General features: G+C 46.6%; 1 protein-coding gene and 1 long non-coding RNA gene across 6 annotated transcripts in view; both read right to left on the bottom strand.

Moving 5' to 3' along the window:
* Positions 1-26,123, bottom strand: part of LOC118386430 (pleckstrin homology domain-containing family M member 3-like) — a 112,905-nt gene that overhangs the window by 74,139 nt on the left and 12,643 nt on the right. For all 5 annotated transcript variants that reach the window (XR_008139944.1, XM_052522884.1, XM_052522883.1 and 2 more), the window contains exons 3-4: positions 16,584-16,824; positions 15,556-16,337 (exon numbers count right to left, since the gene is read on the bottom strand). Coding sequence is in view for 4 of the 5 variants with exons in the window: in XM_052522884.1 (XP_052378844.1) it covers positions 15,556-16,337; positions 16,584-16,824 (1,023 nt within the window). In the remaining variant the exon portion in view is untranslated. The remainder of the gene's footprint in view (positions 1-15,555; positions 16,338-16,583; positions 16,825-26,123) is intronic.
* On the bottom strand, positions 16,877-22,358 carry LOC127931152 (uncharacterized). Its single transcript, XR_008139945.1, has 3 exons — positions 21,162-22,358; positions 20,833-21,114; positions 16,877-20,785 (listed from the first exon to the last, which is right to left on the bottom strand). It is a non-coding gene; the product is annotated as an uncharacterized LOC127931152 (long non-coding RNA).

Raw genomic sequence — 26,123 nt, 5'->3', positions numbered from 1 at the left:
CAGCCTTCCTGATTGAGCATTCAGATCAGCCTTCCTGATTGAGCATTCAGATCAGCCTTCCTGATTGAGCATTCAGATCAGCCTTCCTGATTGAGCATTCAGATCAGCCTTCCTGACTGAACTTTTGTGAACTAAATTACAAGTCTCTGTTTTCTGCTATTTATCTGCGGAGGCTTTCTATTGGTTGTTGTTGAAGCTCTGTCAATGAAGAGGAAGTGAGACTGGCTCTACTACTCTAGGGATACAGAGAGAAAACAAAGGGTAATACGTCAACTAAAACACATAAAGGGCCGGTTCAAGACTATTCCTGGACCCAGATGAAGCCTAGCACTTTTAATGGAGGGCCAAGTGTAAAATGAATCTGGGAGTTGGTTTTCCATTCCCCACTGTGGACAAAAGAGAAGTCAATGTAAAAAACCTTACAGACCTCAAAGAATATATAAACCACAAAACCTCCCCAGCTGACATCGTAATTAGAGTAATGTCTCCCTTAAGGTCCCCTCAGACTTTGGGGACCATTAGTTTCTACTTTATTATTCTGTCAGAGGGAAAAACTTAGAACTCAACCCAACGCAATATAACAGAGGTCCCATTATAAATGAGTATGATAAATTACTAAGCAGAGACTGATGTGTGACCCTGTTTCTCTTGGAGAGAGAGACCATCTCCTCCTTATGCCTTCCTAAACCCAAACCAATATGGCATAAATACAGGGGCTGCCCTGCCACTGGCTGAGGTTAGGAGCCAGCTACGCACCAGCCAGCTACCATCAGGCACACTGGAGCTAATGTCAACTTGAGCTTTTTGGGGCAGGGACCCCAAGCTATAAAAAGACAGAGTTGGTGTCTTCCCCCCTCAACTCTAGTCCCCTCTCTACCATCCAACCCTGAGCCTAAACACACACACACACACACGCCCTGGAGGCTGCAGTGCAGAGCGTACCACAGACCAAGCAGTGGGGTGTCGTGTGTCGAGGCTGCCCTGTCATCAACGTAGGAGCGCAGCACAAACCCACACTAACCACCCCTGCTCCATAAATACATCCACCCCCAGAAACCCCCTTGCTCTGCTACCCATCCACTCAACTCACAGCGGATGGATGGGGTTTAGCCATTGGGGTTTTTCTCAAAAGGGTTCCTCAGAAATTATTGATGATTGTTAAAATACCAAATCGCTAACATCGTCGTTTACACAACTACACCGTGGCTTCTGTATGGTCTATATTCTCTGAAATAGACCAACATCTCTAAATCTGGACCTTAACTTGTGTTGGATGGTGCGGCTCCTATACTAATGATGTGGACGATGTGGATTCCCTTAGTGAGAGTGAGATGGAAGCCAAGGCCTCCAGGGAGAATGTCCAGCCAGCAGAGAGGATGGTCAGTGCCAGTGGCCAAACGCTCTGACCCAGCTGGGTGCTGGGTCATGTGGTCAGCACTGCTGATATGGTCAGTAAAGAAAACAAACAAGAAAAACCCTTGCACAAAAAATTATAATCACAAACGCATGTGGAGCTACTTCATGTGTATATGTCCTCCCCAAAGAACCACAGCTCACTAACACAGCTGGATGCATTCTAGAAGCCTTCTAAGGTAGAGTGTAGAGGGCAGAGGAACAGAGCAGTGGTGCTCATGGGAACAACATGCCCTCTTGGAAATCCTGTGTCCACCAGTGTGGGAAGTGGGAAAGAAGAAGAGGTATCAAACCATGACCCCCGCCCCTCATCTCATGCTCCCACTTGAGAGGCCACCGTAGATTAGAACAGAAACACTATTCTAATACTGAGGCCCCCCAGGCCTGCCTTCTATGGTGAATCTGTGGCCCCTGTTCCCCAGTCCCATAGCTAGAGAGGGTCTTTCTGCTCTGTCGTCCCCAGAAAGGGGCTCCCACTCAGCCACGCTTTCAACTGTCCGACGGTTTACACCTCTGTGTGTGTGTGTGTGTGTGTGTGTGTGTGTGTGTGTGTGTGTGTGTGTGTGTGTGTGTGTGTGTGCGCGCGCGCACAGGGGGCAAAGACAAGAGACCTCTTCTTTGATGTGTCTCATTCAACACTCAAATTAAAATGTGTGCAAAGAGAGACAGAAACAGAGACACAGAGACACAGAGACAGAAACACAGAGACAGAAACACAGACAGAGACAGAAACACAGAGACAGAAACACAGAGACAGAAACAGATACAGAGACAAAGAGACACAGAGACAGAAACACAGAGACAGAGAGAGAGACAGAAACACAGAGACAGAAACAGAGAGACAGAGAAAGAGAGACAGAAACACAGAGAAAGACACACAGAGACAGAGAAAGGAGAGACAGAAACACAGAGAAAGACACACAGAGACAGAGAAAGGAGAGACAGAAACACAGAGAAAGACACACAGAGACAGAGAAAGAGAGACAGAAACACCCATGGAAAATTGGAAAACACTAAACGAACAACAACATGAAGAATTATCTATCCAAAATGGAGATGTATGGGTAAACCACTTCTCCAATCTTTTTGGCTCTATAATAAAGAATAAAGAGCAAAAACATATTCAGGATAAAATATAAACCTTAGAATCAACTATTAAAGACAACCAGAACCCACTGGATTCTCAAATTACCTTGAATGAGCTACAGGACTAAATAAAAACCCTCCAACCCAAAAAGGCCTGGTGTTGATGATGGTATTCTTAATGAAATGATCAAATATACAGACAACAAATTCCAATTGGCTACACAAAAACTATTTAACATCATCCTTAGCTCTGGCATCTTCCCCAATATTTGGAACCAAGAACTGATCACCCCAATCCACAAAAGTGGAGACAAATTTGACCCCAATAACTACCGTGGGATATGCGTCAACAGTAACCTTGGGAAAATCCTCTGCATTATCATTAACAGCAGACTCAGTGAAAACAATGTACTGAGCAAATGTCAAATTGGCTTTTTACCAAATTACCGTACAACAGACCATGTATTCACCCTGCACACCCTAATTGACAACCAAACAAACCAAAACAAAGGCAAAGTCTTCTTATGCTTTGTTGATTTCAAAAAAGTCTTAGACTCAATTTTAGCATGAGGGTCTGCTATACAAACTGATGGAAAGTGGTGTTGGGGGTAAAACATACGACATTATAAAATCCATGTACACAAACAACAAGTGTGCGGTTAAAATTGGCAAAAAACACTCACTTCTTCCCATAGGGCCGTGGGGTGAGACCGGGATGCAGCTTAAGCCCCACCCTCTTCAACATATACAGTGGAGCAAAAAAGTATTTAGTCAGCCACCAATTGTGCAAGTTCTCCCACTTAAAAAGATGAGGCCTGTAATTTTCATCGTAGGTACACCAACTATGACAAAATGAGAAAAAAATCCAGAAAATCACATTGTAGGATTTTTTTATGAATTTATATGCAAATTATGGTGGAAAACAGAGAGACAGAAACACAGAGAGAGAGACAGAAAGAAAGAGAGAGACAAAAGCATAGAGCGGAATAGTAGAGAATGCAGTGAACACAGTGAGCGCATGGACAGTGCAGTTCTCTCCTCAGTTCTCCTCTCCTCCTTGTCCCTACAAAGCCCTCTGCGGACCCTGTGAATCCACACAAGCTGAATGAGCAGGGTCAAGCAAACTTTGAGAGGAACCTGGGGGTACATTCTGCACCCCATAGAGGACTAGTGGTGGTATTGGGGGGGTCTCAGGCTTCAAATGAACCACGGCCACAAAAGAACAACCCTGTGTTCCTCCATGTGTAATTTGCTGAATAAATATTGCTAATTAAATACTGGTTCAGTATGGGTTTGATGTGAACAATCACTTGTCGTGGAAGGGGGTGGGGCTCACATATGCATATGTGGTGCAATTCTATTCAGTTTAAACAAATTGACGAAGACAACACACGGGTGGAAGGTCTTTCATGGTGAGTCCTGCATGACTGGCCAACAAGATATAGACCAGTGTAGATGATTGTATAGATTTGATAATATACAGCGCATTCTGAAAGTATTCTGTCATGTTATAACCTTATTCTAAAAGGATTAAATGAGACATTTTCCACATAAATCTACAGAAATGTTTGCAAACTTAAAAACAGAAATACTTTACATACATAAGTATTCAAACCCTTTGCCATTAGACTCCAAATTGAGCTCAGCTGCATCCTGTTTCCACTGATCATCCTTGATATGTTTCTACAACTTGATTGGAGTCCACCCTGTGGTAAATTCAATTGATTGGACATGATTTGGAAAGGCACACACCTGTCTATATAAAAGGTCCCACAGTTGACAGTGCATGTCAGAGCAAAAACCAAGCCATGAGGTGAAAGGAATTGTCTGTAGAACTCTGAGACAGAATTGTGTCGAGGCACAGATCTGGGGAAGGGTACAAAAACATTTCTTCAGCATTGAAGGTCCCCAAGAACACAGCGACCTCCTTCATTCTTAAATGGAGGAAGTGTGGAACCACTAAGACTCTTCCTAGAGCTGGTCGCCTGGCCAAACTGAGCAATCGGGAGAGAAGGGCCTTGGTCAGGGAGGTGACCAAGAACCCAATGGTCACTAAAAATTCCTACAATGTGATTTTTTGGATTTGTTTTCTTCTCATTTTGTCTGTCATAGTTGAAGTGTACCTATGATGAAAATTACAGGCCTCTCATCTTTTTAAGTGGGAGAACTTGCACAATTGGTGGCTGACTAAATTATTTTTTGCCCCACTGTAGCTCCGGAGTTCCTCTGTGGAGATGGGAGAACCTTCCAGAAGGATAACCATCTATGCAGCACTCCACCAATCAGGCCTTTATGGTAAAGCGGCCAGATGGAAGCCACTCCCTGGTAAAAGACACATGACAGCCCGCTTGGACTTTGTCAAAGGCAAGTAAAGGACATTCAGAACATAAGAAAACATATTATTTGGTCTGATGAAACCAATATTGAACTCTTTGGCCTGAATGCCAAGTGTCATGTCTGGAGAAAACCTGGCACCATCCCTACGGTGAAGCATGGTGTTGGCAGCATCATGCTGTGGGGATGTTATTCAGCGGCAGGGACTGGGAGACTAGTCAGGATCGAGGGAAAGATGAACGGAGCAAAGTACAGAGATCCTTGATGAAAACCTGCTCCAGGGCTCTCAGGACCTCAGACTGGGGCGAAGGTTCACCATCCAACAGGACGACCCTAAGCACACAGCCAAGACAACACAGGAGTGGCTTCGGGAAAGGTTTATGAATGTCCTTGAGTGACCCAGCCAGAGCCTGGACTTGAACATCTCTGGAGACACCTGAAAATAGCTGTACAGCGACGCTCCCCATCCAACCTGACAGAACTTGAGAGGATCTGCAGAGAAGAATGAGAGAAACTCCCCAAATACAGGCTCTAGGCTCTAATCTCTGCCAAAGGTGCTTCAACAAAGTACTGAGTAAAGGGTCTGAATACTCATGTAAATGTGATGTTTTATTTTTAATACATTTGCAAAAATGTCTAAGAACCTGTTTTTTGCTTTGTCATTATGGGGTATTGTGTGTAGATTGATGAGGGGGAAAAAACGACTTAATCCATTTTAGAATGAGGCTGTAACGTCAGAAAATGTGGAAAAAGGTCAAGGGGTCTGAATAATTTCCGAATTCACTGTAGTACATTCAAATAGTAGTATTCATCTGGCCAGTTAATATAATAGTGGCATTCAGGTCTTAAATTCAATATTCATCAAGAACTGATACATTGAATGTGTTCAGCCAGGCCAGAACATTTTTGAGAATGTTGTTTGTGGTTCATGTGAGTAAGTAGCTTTGAAACGCCAGGCCAAAATTCCTCATGACAAACCTCTGCTCTAACAATGATACTCAGGGAAAAGGACAGGGCAAGGCAGGAGGGAAGAAGCTATCAGGGAAAAGGACAGGGCAAGGCAGGAGGGAAGAAGCTATCAGGGAACAGGACAGGGCAAGGCAGGAGGGAAGAAGCTATCAGGGAAAAGGACAGGGCAAGGCAGGAGGGAAGAAGCTATCAGGGAACAGGACAGGGCAAGGCAGGAAGCTATCAGGGAAAATGACAGGGAAAGGCAGGAGGGAAGAAGCTATCAGGGAAAAGGACAGGGTAAGGCAGGGGGAAAAAGCTATCAGGGAAAAGGACAGGGCAAGGCAGGAGGGATGAAGCTATCAGGGAAAAGGACAGGGTAAGGCAGGGGAAAAAGCTATCAGGGAAAAGGACAGGGCAAGGCAGGAGGGAAGAAGCTATCAGGGAAAAGGACAGGGTAAGGCAGGGGGAAGAAGCTATCAGGGAAAAGGACAGGGCAAGGCAGGAGGGAAGAAGCTATCAGGGAAAAGGACAGGGCAAGGCAGGAGGGAAGAAGCTATCAGGGAAAAGGACAGGGCAAGGCAGGAGGGAAGAAGCTATCAGGGAAAAGGACAGGGCAAGGCAGGAGGGAGGAAGCTATCAGGGAAAAGGACAGGGTAAGGCAGGGGGAAGAAGCTATCAGGGAAAAGGACAGGGCAAGGCAGGAGGGAGGAAGCTATCAGGGAAAAGGACAGGGCAAGGCAGGAGGGAAGAAGCTATCAGGGAAAAGGACAGGGCAAGGCAGGAGGGAAGAAGCTATCAGGGAAAAGGACAGGGCAAGGCAGGAGGGAAGGCAGACAGGAAGATTCAACACAACGATTGTTTTTGGTTAATTCTGTTGTTGCATTTTTCTATCCATTGTGCTCTGGCCTCTTCTACAAATCCGCTAAGTTGCTGAGGCCTGATGGGTAATTAGGAGACATCAGAGCCCAGCTGAAAGGAGGGTGCACATGCTCCCCCCCAGAGCCCTTCACACAGGCACAGGAGAGGGGCCAATCCACCATCTATCCTTTGTGGGGGGAGGGGGTAACAAATTGGGACATGGGGGGTGTTGGGCGGTGGGGCGTTGGGGGGAATAGAAGAGGGACAGGGTGCTCAATCACAGACCCCAAATAGACAGAGAGGCGAGGGGCAAAAGCTACAGTAATGGGGACCCCCAAACCCTCTCCTACACTCCCTGGACATTGTGCTCTCCGTCAGACCCCACAATGGTAACTTCCCCCCTCCGTCAGACCCCACAATGGTAACATCCCCCCTTTGTCAGACCCCACAATGGTAACTTCCCCCCTCCGTCAGACCCCACAATGGTAACTTCCCCCCTCCGTCAGACCCCACAATGGTAACTTCCCCCCTCCGTCAGACCCCACAATGGTAACATCCCCCTCCGTCAGACCCCACAATGGTAACATCCCCCTCCGTCAGACCCCACAATGGTAACTTCCCCCCTCCGTCAGACCCCACAATGGTAACTTCCCCCCTCCGTCAGACCCCACAATGGTAACTTCCCCCTCCGTCAGACCCCACAATGGTAACTTCCCCCTCCGTCAGACCCCACAATGGTAACATCCCCCTCCGTCAGACCCCACAATGGTAACTTCCCCCCTCTGTCAGACCCCACAATGGTAACTTCCCCCTCTGTCAGACCCCACAATGGTAACTTCCCCCTCTGTCAGACCCCACAATGGTAACTTCCCCTCCGTCAGACCCCACAATGGTAACTTCCCCCTCCGTCAGACCCCACAATGGTAACTTCCCTCCGTCAGACCCCACACAATGGTAACTTCCCCCTCCGTCAGACCCAACAATGGTAACTTCCCCCTCCGTCAGACCCCACAATGGTAACTTCCCCCTCCGTCAGACCCCACAATGGTAACTTCCCCCTCCGTCAGACCCCACAATGGTAACTTCCCCCTCCGTCAGACCCCACAATAGTAACTTCCCCCTCCGTCAGACCCCACAATGGTAACTTCCCCCTCCGTCAGACCCCACAATGGTAACTTCCCCCTCCGTCAGACCCCACAATGGTAACTTCCCCCTCCGTCAGACCCCACAATGGTAACTTCCCCCTCCGTCAGACCCCACAATGGTAACTTCCCCCCTCCGTCAGACCCCACAATGGTAACTTCCCCCTCGGTCAGACCCCACAATGGTAACTTCCCCCTCCGTCAGACCCCACAATGGTAACTTCCCCCTCCGTCAGACCCCACAATGGTAACTTCCCCCCTCCGTCAGACCCCACAATGGTAACTTCCCCCCTCCGTCAGACCCCACAATGGTAACTTCCCCCCTCCGTCAGACCCCACAATGGTAACTTCCCCCCTCCGTCAGACCCCACAATGGTAACTTCCCCCCTCCGTCAGACCCCACAATGGTAACTTCCCCCCTCCGTCAGACCCCACAATGGTAACTTCCCCCCTCCGTCAGACCCCACAATGGTAACTTCCCCCCTCTGTCAGACCCCACAATGGTAACTTCCCCCTCCGTCAGACCCCACAATGGTAACTTCCCCCTCCGTCAGACCCCACAATGGTAACTTCCCCCCTCCGTCAGACCCCACAATGGTAACTTCCCCCTCCATCAGACCCCACAATGGTAACTTCCCCCCTCCGTCAGACCCCACAATGGTAACTTCCCCCTCCATCAGACCCCACAATGGTAACTTCCCCTCTATGCCCCCCCCCCCCTCTCTAACTTCCATTATCTCGCTCTTCCACTAGCTCTCTTGTACTCTGTCCCTGCCTTTGCCTGCTGTCCTCACGCCCCCTAATCCCCCTAAACGAGCCCTGGTGGCCAGAGATATTTGTTTAGGGAAAAGTGATTAAAGTGTAATACAACAGACTGGCCCCTGACTCTCTGTCCTAAGATAAGTGACTGACAAGACCAAGCAGTCAAAAGGAAACTGGCACGCTACCAAGGAGCCAGGCCGGGACAGAGAGCGAGTTAGACAGAAAGAGGGAACAGAGAAAGAGAGAGAGAAAGCGAGAGAGAGCGGGACAGAGAGAGAGAGACTAGAGTTCAGTGAAAACAGTGAGAGCCTGAGAGACGAGTGAGTCTGAATGAACGAGAAAGGAAAGAGGATAAATGGGGAGAGAACATAATAAAAGAGGTGTGTGAACAGAGCATGGAAAAAGCTGTATCCAGCTGTTATTCTAAGCTTGGGTCTCGACACGCCTCATTCAAACACCTCTGCAGCCAAAGCGAACAGAACAGAGCCTCTGAATCAAACAATTAGCTTCCGCATTGACCACAGCATCCCGGCCGCCCGGCCGCCTGTCTTTGATTCTAAAAAGGGATTTTTTTCCCCCTCCGCTTTATGCCGGCCAATTATTGTCAGGTGCCCGCTCTCCTTGTTCAGAGGACCTTTCAGATGGCATGCATTAATAGAGGACTGGTTACAGAAGAGGAGGAAAGCACCTCATTCATCCCTCTTAGTGAGCACACATTTCACACCCAGAGAGACCAAACACAGCGCCGCCATGGTTCCATGTACTGAGCTGTCTGTCAGTCAGCTTGTGAAGTCTCTCTGTATCTGGTAGTGACATATCAGTTAGGGTCCAGAGGCTGACGACGCAAACAGATATAGTGGGGAGTAGGACATCTCTAAGGGGAATTATGAACTGTAGCTGTATCTCTAGATGACAATTTACATTAAGTTGCTCTTATAACTGTGTACTATTTACACTAGTATCAACATTGTAATAACGTGTTGTTACATAGATAGTACTTGAGTAATTGCATTTCAATTGCATAGTAATGGAACTCATATATTACAGACAGGCCATAGTGAATACTAAAACATTTACCACGAGACAATGGCCAGTGTGTGTGTGTGTGTGTAAGGTGTTAATTTTGGGGAGGTGTCTGTGACCCCCAGTAGTGTAACAGATGACTGATCTGAGCTCAAAAGAACTGATGGTGGTGGGTGAGAGACCCAGAAACCATGACCCCCAGCCGCCGTTTTGAAGCTAACCACAACAACGCTGCTTTGTCACTGCACAGGACTCTAGGGAATACCATGGAAAATGAAGACAAACTAAAAAGGGTCTGTGTTTGGGTTGAGGTGCAGACTAAAAAAAAATCTGACGTTCTATCAAGTGTTGCTTTGGAGAGCTGCTGTCCGCTTGTTTGATTGTTTGTTTGGAGGGAAAGAGGAACGGCGAAGGATTCAAGGACACTTGGACATGCCGTTCAAGTTGGCGTCGTTAAAAGTGGTGAAATGTGGGTTGATGAACAGATAAGCCGCACCCACCCGCACACTTCCTTCGGGTTAAGAGGTCAAAGGTCAAGATTGAAGAAGAGGATAAGGGACGAGTCCTTCTGATAGGGTTTAGGATATTATGACCCATTGGCTAATGTCACACTGGACTTCTTCAACAGGGCCTATGCTTATCTCTGTTTGTCTGTTCTACTTATATTGGACTCAGAGACAAGACCTGCATTGCACCATCTGACAGTCCTTAGATAGCTGACCTCCCTCCTAACCTCCACTGAAATATACACAGAGACGACAAGAATGCCTACTGAACAGAGTACAGCGTTCTAAGGCACTGCATCTCTGTTCTAGAGGCGTCACTACAGACCCTGGTTCGATTCCAGGCTGTTTCACAACCGGCCGTGATTGGGAGTACCATAGGGCAGCGCACATTTGGCCCAGTGTCGTCCAGGTTCAGCCATCATTGTAAATAAGAATTTGTTCTTAACTGATTTAGTTAAATAAAGAAAGAAAAACGTATACAATCCTCGGGACATGTTTCCAGACCACTACTAACCCTCCGGTAGTGAACATAAGTATATGGACACCTGCTCATCAAACATCTCATTCATGGGCATTAATAGTGGGACCCCCCCCCTTTGCTGCTATAACAGCCTCCAATCTTCTGGGAAGGCTTTCCACTATAGATGTTGGAACAATGCTGCAGGGACTTGCTTCCATTCAGCCACAAGAGCATTAGTGAGGTCGGGCACTGATGTTGGGCGATTAGGCCTGGCTTGTAGTCGGCGTTCCAATTCATCCCAAAGGTGTTCGATGGGGTTGAGGTCAGGGCTTTGTGCAGGCCCGTAAAGTTCCTCCATAACAATCTCCACAAACCATTTCTGCATGGACCTTCGCTTTGTGCACAGGGGCATTGTCATGCTGAAACAGGAAATGGCCTTCCACAAACTGTTGCCAAAAAGTTGGAAGCACATAGTCATCTAGAATGTCATTTTATGCTGTAGAGTTTATCTATTTTATTTAACCCTTATTTTACCAGGTAAGTTGACTGAGAACAGATTCTCATTTACAGAAACGACCTGGGGAATAGTTACAGGGGAGAGGAGAGGGGATGAATGAGCCAATTGTAAGCTGGGGATGATTGGTGCAGCTGTAGAACCTTTCAAAGATCTGAGGACCCATGCAAAATCCTTTCAGTCTCCTGAGGGGGAATAGGTTTTGTCGTTCCTTCTTTACGACTGTCTTGGTGTGTTTGAAGCATTTTAGTTTGTTAGTGATGTAGACACCAAGGAACTTGAAGCTCTCAACCTGCTCCACTGCAGCCCCGTCGATGAGAATGGGGGCGTGCTCGGTCCTCTGTTTCCTGTAGTCCACAATCATCTCCTTTGTCTTGATCACGTTGAGGGTGAGGTTGTTGTCCTGACACTACATGGTCAGGTCTCTGACCTCCTCTGTCCGTATAGGCTGTCTAGTCATTGTCGGTGATCAGGCAACCACCGTTGTGTCATCGGCAAACTTAATGATGGTGTTGGAGTCATGCAGTCATGAGTGAACAGGGAGTACAGGAGGGAACTGAGCATGCACCCCTGAGGGGCCCCAGTGTTGAAGAACAGCATTGTGGATGTGTTGCTACCCCCCTACCCTGGGGGTGGCCCATCAGGAAGTCCGGTTGCAGAGGGAGGTGTTTAGTCCTAGGGTCCTTAGCTTATTGATGAGCTTTGAGGGCACTATGGTGTTGAACGCTGAGCTGTAGTCAATTAATAGCATTCTCACATAGGTGTTCCTTTTGTCCAGGTGGGAAAGGGCAGTGTGGAGTGTAATGGAGATTGCATCATCTGTGGATCTGTTGGGGCGGTATGCAAATTGGAGTGGCTCTCGGGTTTCTGGGATGATGGTGTTGATGTGAACCATGACCAGCCTTTTGAAGCACTTCATGGCTACAGGCTACAGTGCTACGGGTCGGTAGTGTCATGACGTTGGCCTGGGGGATAGGTTTATGACCGTCATAAATACCTCTTCCCCCCTTTTCTCTTCTCTAACCTACTGAGGTTACATTTAAAAAACCCTTGGTTAACATAGAGATTCTGGGAACGTTAGTATGTGGGGCGAAATGAACTATATTCTGGTAATCCGACCAATTGAACATATGCAGTGGTACTTAATGAATATGATGTCAGTTCAGTTGTCATCTGAGACATTCTCATCAATGATAAGATGACATAAACTCCACAGTGGAAAGTCTATACACCAGAGTTATCAGATTCACATGGAATTGTTGTTCAATTTAAATGTTTGAATATGAATTATTTGTGATGGGATGAAATGTGATTTTAGCTTCTATGTGAGATTCTGATTTTCATAAGTTAGGGCTGCTCAATCAGTGGCCCTCCCCTGTGAAGGGACAAAGGCTGTAAAGCTTTTGAAACACACCCTCCTCTTCCTTCCCATATAAGCTTGACTACAACATAACTATCTGTTCAGCGGATGTGAGATGACAGTCCCATGTAAGAATGGTTCAGGAAAAAAACTACAGAACGAAGCCAACATTAGCATGAGCTTTGGTTGCGAATGGTATGAACTTTGAACTCTTATTCACGACAGAAGTGATACCTCCTAGCCGTTGAGTTAGCGACCGCAGCTGCAAAAGCAGGTTAGGAAGGAACAGACAGAGTATCCCATCTACCACACAACGACGTTACTACAACTTATCCAAGTGACCACCAGAGACATTCTTCAAAGGACAGAGGACTCGGTTTGGCAACACGGCCTTCCACCTACCACCAACCTACTGAAGTGCAGCTCAGAGTAAATATTTATTGCATTTTCCTTTTCCAAATGGGCGGTAATTTAGAATGCATAAGATACTTATTTATGAAGCCAATGACTGATGTGGTGTACTCCTCAATGCCATCGGAGGAATCCCAGAACATATTCCAGTCTGTTCTAGCAAAACAGTCCTGTACCTTTTCATCTGACCATTTTTTTTATTGATCTAGTCACTGATGCTTCCTGCTTCATTTTTTGCTTGTAATCAGGAATCAGGGGGATAGAATTATGGTCAGATTTGCCAAATGGGGGGCGAGGGAGAGATTGGTTTACATCTCAGTGTGTGGAGTAAATAAAGGTGGTCCAGAGTTTTTGTTTTCCTCTGGTTGCACATTTAACATGCTGATAGTAATTTGGTAAAACGGACTTAAGTTTCTCTGCATTAAAGTCCCCGGCTACTAGGAGCTCCGCCTCTGGGTGAAGGTTTTCTTGTTTGCTTATGGCGGAATACAGCTGTCGTCTTAGTGCCAGCCTCTGACTGTGGCGGTATGTAAACAGCTACGGAAAAATACAGATCAAAACTAGGTAGGTAGTGTGGTCTACAGTTTATCATGAGAAACTCTACCTCAGGAGAGCAATAGCTCGAGACATCCTCAGATATCGTGCACCAGCTGTTATTTACAAAGATACATAGTCCGTCGCCCCTTGTCTTACCAGACGCCGCTGTTCTATCCTGCCGGTACAGCATGTAACCAGCCAGCTGTATGTTGATAGTGTCGTCGTTCAGCCACGACTCCCTGAAGCATAAGATATTACAGTTTTTAATATATATGCCATTTAGCAGACGCTTTTATCCAAAGCGACTTACAGTCATGTGTGCATACATTCTACGTATGGGTGGTCCCGGGGATCGAACCCACTACCCTGGCGTTACAAGCGCCATGCTCTACCAACTGAGCTACAGAAGGACCACGGTAGTCCCATTGGTAGTTTAATCTTCCGCGTAGGTCATCTATTTTATTGTTCAAAGATTTCACGTTCGCTAGCAGAATGGAAGGAAGTGGGGATTTATTCGATCGCCTATGAATTCTCAGAAGGCAGCCTGCCCTCCGGCCCCTTTTTCTCCACCTCTTCACGCAAATCACAGGGATCTGGGCCTGTTCCCGAGAAAGCAGTATATCGTTCGCGTCGGCCTCGTCAGACTCGGGAAAAAAGTATTCTGCCAGTCCGTGGCGAGTAATCGCATGTCCAGAAGTTATTTTCGGTCATAAGAGACGGTAGCGGCAACATTATGTACAAAATACATTTACATTTAAGTCATTTAGCAGACGCTCTTATCCAGAGCGACTTACAAATTGGTGCATTCACCTTATGACATCCAGTAGAACAGTCACTTTACAATAGTGCATCTAAATCTTAAAGGGGGGTGAGAAGGATTACTTATCCTATCCTAGGTATTCCTTAAAAAAGTTTTTGTTTTTTTAAGGTACAAACAACGCAAATAAACTAACAAAAAAAAAACACAATCAGGTAAAACGTCTGCCTTCTTCTCTGGCGCCATCTTACAAGAGGCCCAAACCATAAGAAATAGCCCCAGACCATTATTCCTCCTTCACCAGAACTTTACAGTTGGCACTATGCATTGGGGCAGGTAACGTTCTCCTGGCATCCGCCAAACCCACAGTGTAATTTTTAAGTAAAGAATACGTAGTAGGTGAACAATGGATAAGTAGAGAAATAAAAACAACAATAAAAAGACTGTGAAAATAACAGTAGCGAGGCTGTAACAGTAGCGAGGCTGTAACAGTAGAGAGGCTATAACAGTAGAGAGGCTATAACAGTAGCGAGGCTATAACAGTAGAGAGGCTATAACAGTAGCGAGGCTATATACAGTAGCGAGGCTATATACAGTAGCGAGGCTATATACAGTAGCGAGGCTATATACAGTAGCGAGGCTATATACAGTAGCGAGGATATATACAGTAGCGAGAATATATACAGTAGCGAGGCTATATACAGTAACGAGGCTATATACAGTAGCGAGGCTATATACAGTAGCGAGGCTATATACAGTAGCGAGAATATATACAGTAGCGAGGCTATATACAGTAACGAGGCTATATACAGTAACGAGGCTATATACAGTAGTGAGGCTATATACAGTAGAGAGGCTATATACAGTAGAGGCTATATACAGTATAGGCTATATACAGTAGAGAGGCTATATACAGTAGAGAGGCTATATACAGTAGAGGGGCTATAACAGTAGAGAGGCTATATACAGTAGAGAGGTTATATACAGTAGAGGGGCTATAACAGTAGAGAGGCTATAACAGTAGAGAGGCTATATACAGTAGAGGCTATATACAGTAGAGGCTATATACAGTAGAGAGGCTATAACAGTAGAGAGGCTATATACAGTAGAGAGGCTATATACAGTAGAGAGGCTATATACAGTAGAGAGGCTATATACAGTAGAGAGGCTATAACAGTAGAGAGGCTATATACAGTAGTGAGGCTATATACAGTAGTGAGGCTATATACAGTAGAGAGGCTATATACAGTAGAGGCTATATACAGTAGAGAGGCTATATACAGTAGAGAGGCTATAACAGTAGAGGGGCTATAACAGTAGAGAGGCTATATACAGTAGAGAGGCTATATACAGTAGAGAGGCTATAACAGTAGAGAGGCTATAACAGTAGAGAGTGTGTGTGTGTGTGTGTGGTTGGTTGGTAAGAGGTGCAGGTCTCTACCTGCACACCGGAAGCTCTGGGTGGTCAGGCCCTTCTCCACAGCCAGGCAGGTGAGGATACTGAGGAAGCTGGTGGTGACTGACTGTCTCTTGGCCCTCTGGGTGTCCCTCTGCCTCCTCTCCCTGGAGGGCTTGCTCCTCAGCAGAATCCCCGTCGACACTGCACCCGGCTGGGCCTGGCCGGAACCCTGTCCCTCCTCACCCTGGGGCCTCTGGGGTGCCACGGCCATCTGCAGGGCCTCCACCCAGTCCTGGGCCTTGAGTTTGCTCTCAGCCCGCAGACGGAGCACCTCGCTGGGGAAGACGCCTTGGAAGCAGCCAGCGCTCACCCCCTCGGCCTCGTCCCTCTGCACAGCCAGGCAGGAGGCCAGCGGGTAGTGGAGGACGGGCTCAGACACGGGCCCCCGGCCCTCGGTGGGAAAGGCCTGCAGCGTGGAGCGACTCAGTACGAAGGTGAAGGCCCTCCAGTTGTTCTGGTCAGTCAGCTGGTGGAGGAGACCAGCCTTGAGGACATCCGTACAGCACTGGGTGAACAGGGGCAGGGCCGTGGGCCGGGCCGGGAGGAGATGGGAGCAACCAGGGGCCAGGGCAGCCTCAGCAGGACCACAGGGATCTGGTCTGGTGTCGCGACCTCCAGAGGTAACGGAAGATGACGGGGAGAAGGCTGGAAGACACTCTGCATTTTTGTGGGCGGGCTGGGCAGCCAGTACTCTCTCCCAGATCAGCCTCCTCCAGTCTAGCACCTCCCACTGGCAGGCGGCACGTAACTGCAGGCGGGTGGAGCTGTTGAAGAAGAGGGTCAGTGTGTGATCTTTTAACACGTTGCTATGAGAGAAAGAACATTACAACAAAGCTTAAATTACAACTTATTTTCAAGTGAGTGCAGGCCATTTCTTTCATGTTTATGTGATTGACATAAACATTTCATTTATATTTATTCAGGAAGTCCTGTTGAGGTCAGAAGACTTATTTTACAAGGGAGACCTGGCAAGAGGATAAGAGTTGAGAACCATGGTTTTCTTCCATTACCTGTTGAAGAAGAGGGCCTGGAGGACTCGCCCGTCCTGGGGCGGCTGGGACTGGCTGACCCCCTGGCAGTGGGACAGGGGGTAGGCGGTGCAGAGCTGCCGGTTACCGCTGCTGTCCAGGCTGTAGACGCGCAGCTCACATGGGGTAAGCTCTACGTGACAGACGCTCCAACGACCCTTCTGACCCTCACGATGCTCCAGGGTACCCTGTTTCACCACACTACCGCTGCTGTCCGTACGGCCTGCAAAAAAACACAGTATATTCAGCAAAATAATCATCTGCGGAAGACAACATTTAATATACTAAGTATATACTAATAAAACTAACTAGGTCTACATTTATTAGGCCTAACTTATATTTAATACCTTATAGCCTACTGGAACAGGTTACAAGTAGAAGCCAACTGCCTTTGAAAGATTCAGAGGGCGGATAAAATAATAGAGATGATCTGATGGGGTGGGGGGGCAGTCCATTCAAATGGCCCCACACACTACTACCACTCACAGAATGTCTCTGCAACAATTTCATTTTATTATCTGCTCATTGGATCAATAACCTTGGCCTCCATTTATCAGTCAGCACTCAGCAGTGTTCTCTCGCTAATATACCACATAGGACATTCATTCTCCACTCATTAAAGTCACATCTTCAAAACATAGAATTCCCAGCTTATTAAAAAACACAAATCAAACGCAACACATCACTAAGAGCAGGGGCTTGGACCTGTCTAGCCTATTCAGGTTCAGCTTGCTTAGCCAGCTTTTTCACACAAAATGAATAAGCCTACTATGCAATTCCACCCTTTTGAGGGCCACAAATCTGATAGCACTTTTATATACAGTACCAGCCAAAGGTTTGGATGTACAGTTGAAGTCGGAAGTTTACATACACTTAGGTTGGGGTCATTAAAAATCGTTTTTCAACCACTCCACAAATTTCTTGTTAACAAACTATAGTTTTGGCAAGTCGGTTAGGACATCTACTTTGTGCAATACACAAGTCATTTTTCCAGCAATTGTTTACAGACAGATTATTGCATTTATAATTCACTGTATCACAATTCCATTGGGTCAGAAGTGTACCGACACTGCGCCTTTAAACATCTTGGAAAATTCCAGAAAATTATGTCATGTCTTTAGAAGCTTCTGATAGGCTAATTGACATCATTTGAGTCAATTGGAGGTGTACCTGTGGATGTATTTCAAGGCCTACCTTCAAACTCGTGCCTCTTTGCTTGACATCATGGGAAAATCAAAAGAAATCATCAAAGACCTCAGAAAAAGACTTGTAGACCTCCACAAGTCTGGTTCATCCTTGGGAGCAATTTCCAAATGCCTGAGGTACCACGTTCATCTATACAAACATTAGTACGCAAATATAAACACCATGGGACCACGCAGCCATCATACCGCTCAGGAAGGAGACGCGTTCTGTCTCCTAGAGATGAACGTACTTTGGTGCGAAAAGTGCAAATCACTTCCAGAACAACAGCAAAGTACATTGCGAAGATACTGGAGGAAACAGGTACAGAAGTATCTATATCCACAGTAAAACAAGTCCTATATCGACATAACCTGAACGGCCGCTCAGCAAGGAAGAAGCCACTGCTCCAAACCGCCATAAAAAAGCCAGACTATGGTTCGAAACTGCACATAAGGACAAATATCGTACTTTTGGAGAAATGTCCTTGGGTCTGATGAAACAAAAATAGAACTGTTTGGCCATAATGACCATCGTTATGTTTGGAGGAAAAAGAGGGAGGCTTGCAAGCCGAAGAACACCATCACAACCGTGAAGCACGGGGGTGGCAGCATCATGTTGTGGGGGTGCTTTGCTGCAGGAGGGACTGGTGCACTTCACAAAATAGATGGCATCATGAGGACGGAAAATTATGTGGATATATTGAAGCAACATCTCAAGTCAACAGTCTGGAAGTTAAAGCTTGGTCGCAAATGGGCCTTCCAAATGGACAATGACCCCAAGCATACTTCCAAAGTTGTGGCAAAATGGCTTAAGGACAACAAAGTCAAGGTATTGAAGTAGCCATCACAAAGCCCTGACCTCAATCCTATTGACAATTTGAGGGAAAAACTGAAAAAGCGTGTGCGAGCAAGGAGGCCTACAAACCTGACTCAGTTACACCAACTCTGTCAGGAAGAACAGGCCAAAATTCACCCAACTTATTGTGAAAAGCTTGTGGAAGGCTACCCGAAACGTTTGACCAAAGTTAAACCATTTAAAGGCAATGCTACCAAATACTAATTCAGTGTATGGAAACTTCTGACCCACTGTGAATGTGATGAAAAAAATAAAAGCTGAAATAAATAATTCTCTACTATTATTCTGACATTTCACATTATTAAAATAAAGTGGTGATCCTAATTGACCTAAAACAGGGAATTTTTACTTGGATGAAATGTCAAGAATTGTGAAAAACTGAGTTTAAATGTATTTGGCTAAGGTGTATGTAAACTTCCGACTTCAACTGTACCTACTAATTTTTCTTTATTTTTACTATTTTCTACACTGTAGAATAATAGTGAAGACATCAAAACTATGAAATAACACAGAAGACTGTTGGGAAAGCATTCCAGTTGAAGCTGGTTGAGAGAATGCCAAGAGTATGCAAAGATGTCATCAAGGCAAAGGGTAGCTACTTTGAAGAATCTCAATTTGTTTAACACTTTTTTGTTATTACATGATTCCATAAGTGGTATTTCATAGTTTTGATGTCTTCACTACTATTCTACAAAGTAAAATAAAGTGGAATGAGTTGTGTCCAAACTTTTGACTGGTACTGTATGTATGTATGTATGTATGTATGTATGTATGTATGTATGTATGTATGTATGTATGTATGTATGTATGTATGTATGTATGTATGTATATATATCTATATATGATTTTTGGGGTATTTTTACCCTTTTCTCCCAATTTCAAATGTGATCTTGTCTCATCGCTGCAGCTCCCCAACGGGCTCGGGAGAGGTTAAGGTTGAGTCATGCTTCTTCCGAAACATGACCTGCCAAACCGCGCTTTTTAACACCTGCCCACTTAACCCGGAAGCCAGCTGCACCAATGTGTCAGAGGAAACACTGTTCAACTGACGACAGTAGTCAGCCTGCAGGCACCCGACCCACCACAAGGAGTCGCTACAGAGCGATGAGCCAAGTAAAGTCCACCCCGGCCAAACTCTCCCCTAACCTGGATGACGCTGGGCCAATTGTGCACCGCCCTACGGAACTCCAGGTCATGGACTGTTGTGACACAGCCTGGGATTGAACCCGGGTCTGTAGTGATGCTGACCTAGATATTCAGACCTGGACATTCGGACCTGGACATGCTCTGGTAAACAACGTGTTAAAAGTGCCATCTACCACAGAATGTCCAGGTCAGAATGTCCAGGTCAGAATGTCCAGGTCAGAATGTCCAGGTCAGGGGGGCTAGCTGTAAAAGTGCTTCCTCAGAGGTCAGCAGGAAGAAACAGCATTGTTACTCAGAACGCTGTGCCCACACAGAGAATCAGGAGAAACTGACTAATCTGCAGCACACACTCTCTCTGCTCTTCCATTTCTTTCACACTCCTTTCTTTATATTCCTCCTTTATTAATCTCATCTCTCAGCTTCCTGCTCAGTGGATATGGGTTTTGGCTTGTGCTATTGGCTGGGGTGAGACTCCATCTACCTACCAGTGGCCCTGGAGCAGAGGGACCGGGGTGAGACTCCATCTACCTACCAGTGGCCCCGGAGCAGAGGGACCGGGGTGAGACTCCATCTACCTACCAGTGGCCCCGGAGCAGAGGGACCGGGGTGAGACTCCATCTACCTACCAGTGGCCCCGGAGCAGAGGGACCGGGGTGAGACTCCATCTACCTACCAGTGGCCCCGGAGCAGAGGGACCGGGGTGAGACTCCATCTACCTACCAGTGGCCCCGGAGCAGAGGGACCGGGGTGAGACTCCATCTACCTACCAGTGGCCCCGGAGCAGAGGGACCGGGGTGAGACTCCATCTACCTACCAGTGGCCCCGGAGCAGAGGGACCGGGGTGAGACTCCATCTACCTACCAGTGGCCCCGGAGCAGAGGGACCGGGGTGAGACTCCATCTACCTACCAGTGGCCCCGGAGCAGAGGGACCGGGGTGAGACTCCATCTACCTACCAGTGGCCCCGGAGCAGAGGGACCGGGGTGAGACTCCATCTACCTACCAGTGGCCCCGGAGCAGAGGGACCGGGTTGAGACTCCATCTACCTACCAGTGGCCCCGGAGCAGAGGGACCGGGGTGAGACTCCATCTACCTACCAGTGGCCCCGGAGCAGAGGGACCGGGGTGAGACTCCATCTACCTACCAGTGGCCCCGGAGCAGAGGGACCGGGGTGAGACTCCATCTACCTACCAGTGGCCCCGGAGCAGAGGGACCGGGGTGAGACTCCATCTACCTACCAGTGGCCCCGGAGCAGAGGGACCGGGGTGAGACTCCATCTACCTACCAGTGGCCCCGGAGCAGAGGGACCGGGGTGAGACTCCATCTACCTACCAGTGGCCCCGGAGCAGAGGGACCGGGTTGAGACTCCATCTACCTACCAGTGGCCCCGGAGCAGAGGGACCGGGGTGAGACTCCATCTACCTACCAGTGGCCCCGGAGCAGAGGGACCGGGGTGAGACTCCATCTACCTACCAGTGGCCCCGGAGCAGAGGGACCGGGGTGAGACTCCATCTACCTACCAGTGGCCCCGGAGCAGAGGGACCGGGGTGAGACTCCATCTACCTACCAGTGGCCCCGGAGCAGAGGGACCGGGGTGAGACTCCATCTACCTACCAGTGGCCCCGGAGCAGAGGGACCGGGGTGAGACTCCATCTACCTACCAGTGGCCCCGGAGCACTGCCCCATGAGACAGATAGATGTTTTTCTTATCTGTAACTCTCCAACTCACTCTAGGCCCAGAATATCATATCAGGGAAACACAACTCTAGGCCCAGATTATCATCTCAGGGGAACAACTCTAGGCCCAGAATATCATATTAAAGGAACACAACTCTAGGCCCAGAATATCAGGGGAACAACTCTAGGTCCAGAATATCATCTCAGAGAAACAACTCTAGGCCCAGAATATCATATCAGGGGAACACAACTCTAGGCCCAGAATATCATATCAGGGGAACACAACTCTAGGCCCAGAATATCATATCAGGGGAACACATTTACATTTACATTTAAATCATTTAGCAGACGCTCTTATCCAGAGCGACTTACAACTCTAGGCCCAGAATATAATATCAGGGGAACACAACTCTAGGCCCAGAATATAATATCAGGGGAACACAACTCTAGGCCTAGAATATCATATCAAGGGAACACAACACTAGGCCCAGAATATCATATCAGGGGAACACAACTCTAGGCCCAGAATATCATATCAGGGGAACACAACTCTAGGCCTAGAATATCATATCAAGGGAACACAACTCTAGGCCCAGAATATCATATCAGGGGAACACAACTCTAGGCCCAGAATATCATATCAGGGGAACACAACTCTAGGCCCAGAATATCATATCAGGGGAACACAACTCTAGGCCCAGAATATAATATCAGGGGAACACAACTCTAGGCCTAGAATATCATATCAAGGGAACACAACTCTAGGCCTAGAATATCATATCAAGGGAACACAACTCTAGGCCCAGAATATCATATCAAGGGAACACAACTCTAGGCCCAGAATATAATATCAGGGGAACACAACTCTAGGCCCAGAATATAATATCAGGGGAACACAACTCTAGGCCTAGAATATCATATCAAGGGAACACAACTCTAGGCCTAGAATATCATATCAAGGGAACACAACTCTAGGCCTAGAATATCATATCAAGGAACACAACTCTAGGCCTAGAATATCATATCAGGGAACACATTTACATTTACATTTAAGTCATTTAGCAGACGCTCTTATCCAGAGCGACTTACAACTCTAGGCCCAGAATATAATATCAGGGAACACAACTCTAGGCCTAGAATATCATATCAAGGAACACAACACTAGGCCCAGAATATCATATCAGGGGAACACAACTCTAGGCCCAGAATATCATATCAGGGGAACACAACTCTAGGCCTAGAATATCATATCAAGGGAACACAACTCTAGGCCCAGAATATCATATCAGGGAACACAACTCTAGGCCCAGAATATCATATCAGGGAACACAACTCTAGGCCCAGAATATCATATCAGGGAACACAACTCTAGGCCCAGAATATAATATCAGGGAACACAACTCTAGGCCTAGAATATCATATCAAGGGAACACAACTCTAGGCCCAGAATATCATATCAAGGGAACACAACTCTAGGCCCAGAATATCATATCAAGGGAACACAACTCTAGGCCCAGAATATAATATCAGGGGAACACAACTCTAGGCCCAGAATATAATATCAGGGGAACACAACTCTAGGCCTAGAATATCATATCAAGGGAACACAACTCTAGGCCTAGAATATCATATCAAGGGAACACAACTCTAGGCCTAGAATATCATATCAAGGGAACACAACTCTAGGCCTAGAATATCATATCAAGGGAACACAACTCTAGGCCTAGAATATCATATCAAGGGAACACAACTCTAGGCCTAGAATATCATATCAAGGGAACACAACTCTAGGCCTAGAATATCATATCAAGGGAACACAACTCTAGGCCTAGAATATCATATCAAGGGAACACAACTCTAGGCCTAGAATATCATATCAAGGGAACACAACTCTAGGCCTAGAATATCATATCAAGGGAACACAACTCTAGGCCTAGAATATCATATCAAGAGAACACAACTCTAGGCCTAGAATATCATATCAAGGGAACACAACTCTAGGCCTGGAATATCATATCAAGGGAACACAACTCTAGGCCTGGAATATCATATCAAGGGAACACAACTCTAGGCCTAGAATATCATATCAAGGGAACACAACTCTAGGCCTAGAATATCATATCAAGGGAACACAACTCTAGGCCTAGAATATCATATCAAGGGAACACAACTCTAGGCCTAGAATATCATATCAAGGGAACACAACTCTAGGCCTAGAATATCATATCAAGGGAACACAACTCTAGGCCTAGAATATCATATCAAGGGAACACAACTCTAGGCCTAGAATATCATATCAAGGGAACACAACTCTAGGCCTAGAATATAATATCAGGGGAACACAACTCTAGGCCTAGAATATCATATCAAGGGAACACAACTCTAGGCCTAGAATATCATATCAAGGGAACACAACTCTAGGCCTAGAATATCATATCAAGGGAACACAACTCTAGGCCTAGAATATCATATCAAGGGAACACAACTCTAGGCCTAGAATATCATATCAAGGGAACACAACTCTAGGCCTAGAATATCATATCAAGGGAACAACTCTAAGCCTTGAGGGTTGCAAAGTATACTTGTGTTCATCCTTATCCTTATCAGAAACCTAGTTACACCTGGGTTAACAGGTGTGTGTGTAGTCCTTGACCAATCAATGATAATAAGTGATAATCAATTGGCAGGGATTAAGACAGTTCATTTCAGTACATCCCTGTGCTAAGCTTTAGTGTCAAGGCCGCTACACACTTCACACAAACGCAGCGATGGAAAGTCGTTTTCACACATAGTTCTACGTACTTCTGTGTGGCTCAAATTTTGGAATGGGACTGTATACGACGCTCTGTCGCTCTGTTTACATGAAGTGTGTAGCAGCATTTACTGTTACCAACCACTGTTACTCCCCTTCAGGGGGCTGTCTGTCTCACCCAACCTCCTCCCTTCAACGCCATCAATTGAGGCCGATGGCAATTGAGGTTGTGGGCTAATTTGTCTATGTTTGTCAGGGTGAGAGGAGCAGATGCCAAGAGCAAAGCCCGGGGCAGACGACCAGACGGCCGGACCGCTGTGCTCAGGCGACGGTGGGGGGTGCTAGGGGGCTCGCCTGTCCCCCTGGGCTTCAAAGGCTCCCGTGAGCATGTGGGTGCGGAGCAGGTCACTGTTCATTTCACGCTACAGAGGAAACAAGGCACACGGACATGACTCAATTAGCAGTCTGCGCTTTGCTCTGCTTTGCTGGGCTTGGTCAACCAGCAGCGGTCTAGCCCTACAATGTCCTACACCTCCACTGAATTCAACTGGCTGTCCTGGCCTGTCCTGGCCTGACCTGTCCTGTCCTGGCCTGGCCACCTGATGCGGTAGCATTGCTGAAACGTCACAGGGTCTTAACATTAACGTGATGTGAATGGTCTGGCCCAGAGGCAGGTGAGGAGAGGCCATCTTATGAACTCGTTGTTGGTGTCTAAGCCGTCACTTCATATTATACTCAACTTACAATGGTGCCTTGTCCCCTAGTGATAGCTTAATAGCTTCACTAGATGAACTAGCCTAATATGTTTTTTTAAACGCTTATAAAAACAAGGCTAAATGTGGTTAAATGGACAACGGTCCCCTTCTCCCCTAGTTTCCTTTCCTTCCTGCTTTTTTAATAACGGAGTTAAAGAAGGGTGGTGGTGGTGTCCCAGGGTTCTCCACAAATCATTTTTTTAATTTTTTATTCTTTATTTGTTATCATATAAGGCGGTTATTTAATAATGGGAATTGATGGGAAATGTAAAATATATCACTAGCCACTTTAAACAATGCTACCTTATATAATGTTACTTACCCTACATTATTCATCTCATATGCATACGTATATACTGTACTCTATATCATCTACTGCATCCTTATGTAATACATGTATCACTAGCCACTAACTATGCCACTTTGTTTACATACTCATCTCATATGTATATACTGTACTCGATACCATCTACTGTATCTTGCCTATGCTGCTCTGTACCATCACTCATTCATATATCTTTATGTAAATATTCTTTATCCCCTTACACTGTGTATAAGACAGTAGTTTTGGAATTGTTAGTTAGATTACTTGTTGGTTATTACTGCATTGTCGGAACTAGAAGCACAAGCATTTCGCTACACTCGCATTAACATCTGCTAACCATGTGTATGTGACAAATAAAATTTGATTTGATTTGATTTAGAGATGTTTAAACCCCCCCTCCGGGACGCCCCCCTCCAGCGTACTCAGCAGCACCACCTTGTTAAAAATAAATCCCGGGGAGAATCCTGTGTCCCATCCATCTTACTGCACAAAATCATTGACAGACAAGGTGTCACTGAGTTTCACACTTGCATGCTAAACTAAACTCTCTTTAGGGACTAATAAATATGTGGATGCAGTGGAAACTCGATTGGGATTCAGCCTCCGATCGGCAGTCGACACGCTCAGGGGAGTTTGGAGCAGAATTAGTGTGTCAGTGTGTGTCTGTTCAATTATACCTCCGCCGTGTGTCGTGACATCAAGCTCCGTTAACGCTGTGAGACATAAACAAGCTAACGTTATGCCACACAGCCTCGAGCCCAATTGCCTCAACCCTGCTGTCAAAACGCAGAACTAGGATATCAGTCCACCCAGAGATGTAATCCCACT

Source organism: Oncorhynchus keta, chromosome 7 (assembly GCF_023373465.1).
Source record: "Oncorhynchus keta strain PuntledgeMale-10-30-2019 chromosome 7, Oket_V2, whole genome shotgun sequence".
Taxonomy (NCBI): Eukaryota; Metazoa; Chordata; class Actinopteri; order Salmoniformes; family Salmonidae; genus Oncorhynchus; species Oncorhynchus keta.
Note: the sequence above shows the minus strand (reverse complement) of the source record. Positions and strands in the feature narration are given on the sequence as shown.